This window comes from Dipodomys merriami, unplaced genomic scaffold (assembly GCF_024711535.1).
Source record: "Dipodomys merriami isolate MVZ:Mamm:240054 unplaced genomic scaffold, mDipMer1.0.p SCAF_1, whole genome shotgun sequence".
Lineage (NCBI taxonomy): Eukaryota > Metazoa > Chordata > Mammalia > Rodentia > Heteromyidae > Dipodomys > Dipodomys merriami.
The window spans coordinates 103779026-103782437 of NW_027202270.1; the positions used below are offsets into that span (position 1 = coordinate 103779026).

Sequence of the window (3412 nt, forward strand, 5' to 3'; positions counted from 1 at the left end):
TGTGTGTGTGTGTGTGTGTGTGTGTGTGTGTGTGTGTGTGCAGGGGTTGGGGTGCAAGGCCATCACTTCTCCAAGAATGACTGACCGAATAACATTCCCTTCAGCTCCAGATAACCTGGCAAGAGTCAGTAGTTCACCAGTCCGTGAGCCTCGTGTGCCCTGGTGAAATGAGGCGTGCTAGCTGATCCCACCCCCAACATCGGGCCACTAAGTCTCCTACAGATGGCTCCCCTTCAGCAGGTGCTATAGTCTCCCCAGGGTCTTAGAGCGGTGGCATCTCTCCCACAGCATCCCCAGCCCAGCCAGGTAGATCTCTGCGTGTTCCCCGAGATCTGCTCATCTGCGTTCTCCAGTGTTCTTGAGTCCATCCCTCCCCCTCCCCTGCCCAGCCCCTGCCGCCCCTGCCCTGGAAATCCCAGAGACCGCACTCAGGACACAAACCCCCTGGTGCTCTACGCCCTGCCTCTGGGCGACACAGTTGTGTTGGGACTGCGACCTTCCTTTCAGCCCACTGGAGGCAATGGGCTCTAATTTAGCAGGTCCAGGAGCGGGCGGGCGCTCCAAACTCCAGTCCAGTACATGACCCACGCTCCCCGGGCCAGGAGCGCCCCAGCACCGACGCACACATTTAATTCTCGCACCACAAAAAGGAAGAAAAGTTATTCTATTTCTTTAGAAAAAATAAGTCGTTCCTCATACAAATCGCTATTTTAAAATATACAAATAAGGCTCAAGCAATGCAATCTAGCTCTGGGATTCGGCACTGAGGGGAGAAAGGGGAGACGGGGCATCTCGGTGAACGTTCCTGCGCTTGCTTTCCCGACGGCTGGTTAAGGTAGACCAAGGGGACCCGCGGGTGGAGACGGTGAGTTGGGGGGTGGGGGGTGGACCTTACGGGGACGTGGCCCCGGAGCAGTCCAAGTCTTTGGATCTAGCCCCACTGCGCCATCCGCACCGGGGGGAACAAAAGTCCATGGAGTCTGGGGGGATCCCAGACACTCTGCGGCGGCCTCACCAGTTCCAGGAGACCAGAGTGGGGGGCGCTAAGTGCTGATAAGCCGGGAAGAGGCCGAGCGCCGAGCCGGGCCCGAAGGGTGTGTACCCGGGCAGAGGGCAGGCGGCGGTTCGGGGCGCGCGGCACTTGTCCCGGCCGTCACCCCCGCCGCCACCCCCGCCGCCGCCGCCCGGCTGCGCGTCGTGCACCAGCACCGGCACCACCACGCGGCGCAGCAGGCCGGGAGCGGCGCGCAGCTCCACCGACCCGACCAGATCGGGCGACTCGGCCGCGCCCGGAAGGCGCGCGCGTTTCAGCTTATAGCGATGGTTCTGGAACCAGATCTTGACCTGCGTGGGTGTGAGGCGCAGCAGCCGGGCCAGCTGCTCCCGCTCGGGCGCCGACAGGTAGCGCTGCTGCCGGAAGCGCCGCTCCAGCTCCAGGGTCTGCGCCTTGGAGAACAGCACACGCCGCTTCTTCCGCTTCTCGCCGTCCCAGCCCGGAGATGCCGGCTGATGCGACGCCCGCGGCGACGACTCGGGCGGGCTGGGCTCCACGCTGCTCTCGTCCGATGCTAGGAATGGAAAGATAAATGATGACAATCATGCAAAGACAACCCCGATCTGGTGAGATGCCGACCCTCTCCGAGTACCGGGGTGGGGGAGCCCTCGTCCCGCCAGCGCCGCGTCCCCATGGGCGCCCGGCTTTCCCAGCCGGGCTGTTTCCTCTGATGAGTTCGCTTCACCACCTCTCTGGACGCAGTGACCTCGTCCATACTACAACACTCGTCCCTCGAGTCCGAGATATCTCGCCCGCCAAGAGAAACCCACCCGGAGGACTTTCTTAAAACAGCCGCATCAGTAGCTGCGCTGCTACTACTACTGGACCAGTTGACCCCAAGCGAGGTCAGCGACATGGGGCCACCTCGGTCCAGGTGGACCGCGCCACGGTTTGCGGAGGCTGGCGAAGCCCTCAATGGGGGGGGGGGGAGGGCTGTGAGGGAGGTGTGGCAAATCCTTAATATTTCCAGCCAGGCGCCTCCAGGCTCCTAGCTACTCAGGAGGCTGAGATCTGAGGATCAGGGCTCAAAGCCAGCCAGAGCAGGAAAGCCCGTGAGACTCTTTATCTCCAATTCATGACCATAAATCTAGACGTGGAGCTGTGGCTCTAACCACAGAGCGCTAGCCTTGTGGGGGAAAAAAAAAACAAATAAATATAAACCACAAGGACAGCTCCCAGGCCCCGAGTTCAAGCCCCAGGACCGGCAGGAAAATACATATTTAGTATTTGATTCTTAAGCATCTCCAGAACACCTTGAAACCCACATCCAGGTGCAATGATCTACTCTCAGAATAGGTGAACCCCGACCTGTATTTGGCTTTGAGGAGGTCGGGCACTGGTTTCCCCCCACCCCACCCCCGCCGCCCTCCTCCCCTCGCACCGCAGTGCTGCGCTCACTCACAGGGGTAGTGGCTGCGCTCGGATTCCAGCCAGGCGCCGCAGGGCTCCGCCTGGGGGACGCGTGGCTCAGAGTCTTGCCTGCCCCGAAGCTGTGCGTCCGGCTCGGGTAAATTCAGGAGGCTGCGCACGGTGAAGCTGAGGCGTCCGGAGGTGGCCATGGCCGAAGAGCTGGAGGAGCCCCGGGCGGGGGGAGGGGGCGCCAAGGCCGAGAGAATTGAGGGGCAGCCAGGGACGCCGCTCGCCCAGTGCTGGCCGCAGGGATATTAGCGCATTTACCAGCGGGATCCCTGTTTATATAAACAGCCCTTCCCACCCGGTCCGTTTTCAAAGCCGAGGTCTCTGAGACTCCAAGGGTGTTAAGTACCTGAATGAGTGCTGGACCAAAGCCTGAACTAGTCCGGAAGGTGCCACCTCCGCGCCTGCCCCGCCCTGTCCCCCACCCCTTCGGGCCCCCCTACCTCCCCCCCCCTCCCCAGGCTGCAGGAAGCAGCCTTCGGCATTAGCGATTGTCTGATTAGCCCAAAGTGGGGACAGATAATGGGGATTGTTACCAGTGAATAACATCTTGGGTGGCGAGCGGTGGACACACCCTCCCGACCCAGATCCAACTTCCTCCACCGCCCCGGGGCGGACGTGCGGAGCCCCGGGCCGGGTAGGGACAGCGTGGCTAGGTTTATGAGCTCCTGGTATTTATTCCCTGTTTGTTTTATCCCTCGAGTTTATTTGCTGGCGTGTTAGTTTCTGGCAATTATCTAGAGTGTGATTTATAAATCACAGCGTTAAATGCTGGCACATTCCCCTTTCTCTTTTTGCTAGAGCCCTCTCTAAGGATGCCAGGCCAGACGTTCTAGGAGCAAGCAGTGGTCTGCTCTAGCAGCGATCTGAGACCAGAGTTTTGAAGAGTATAGGAATGTCCCAACACTTCCCCCCGCCCCTCCCCCAATCCCTTATAACGGG

At 60.5% G+C, this 3412-nt stretch overlaps 1 protein-coding gene across 2 annotated transcripts; it reads right to left on the minus strand.

The window, feature by feature from the left end:
- Positions 1-726: 726 nt before the first annotated feature.
- Nkx2-8 (NK2 homeobox 8) lies at positions 727-3068 on the minus strand. Of its 2 annotated transcripts, XM_069988148.1 has the most exons (3): positions 3007-3068; positions 2457-2623; positions 727-1568 (listed from the first exon to the last, which is right to left on the minus strand). In XM_069988148.1, exons 2-3 carry the CDS (start codon positions 2611-2613, stop codon positions 1012-1014), a joined length of 714 nt encoding a protein of 237 aa, XP_069844249.1. In that variant the 5' UTR covers positions 2614-2623; positions 3007-3068; the 3' UTR covers positions 727-1011. The 2 variants fall into 2 exon arrangements, with proteins under 2 accessions (XP_069844249.1, XP_069844165.1); XM_069988064.1 differs by lacking the exon at positions 3007-3068 and having other exon boundaries at positions 2457-2759.
- Positions 3069-3412: the final 344 nt, after the last annotated feature.

What these genes read in the sequence shown, in the direction of transcription:
- Nkx2-8 (XM_069988148.1), bottom strand. Translation starts at nt 2,613, where the DNA reads ATGGCCACCTCCGGACGCCTCAGCTTCACCGTGCGCAGCCTCCTGAAT. An exon ending in CGAGCGCAGCCACTACCCCT is followed by an intron (nt 1,569 to 2,456) that starts GTGAGTGAGCGC and finishes TTCCATTCCTAG; the next exon opens with CATCGGACGAGAGCAGCGTG.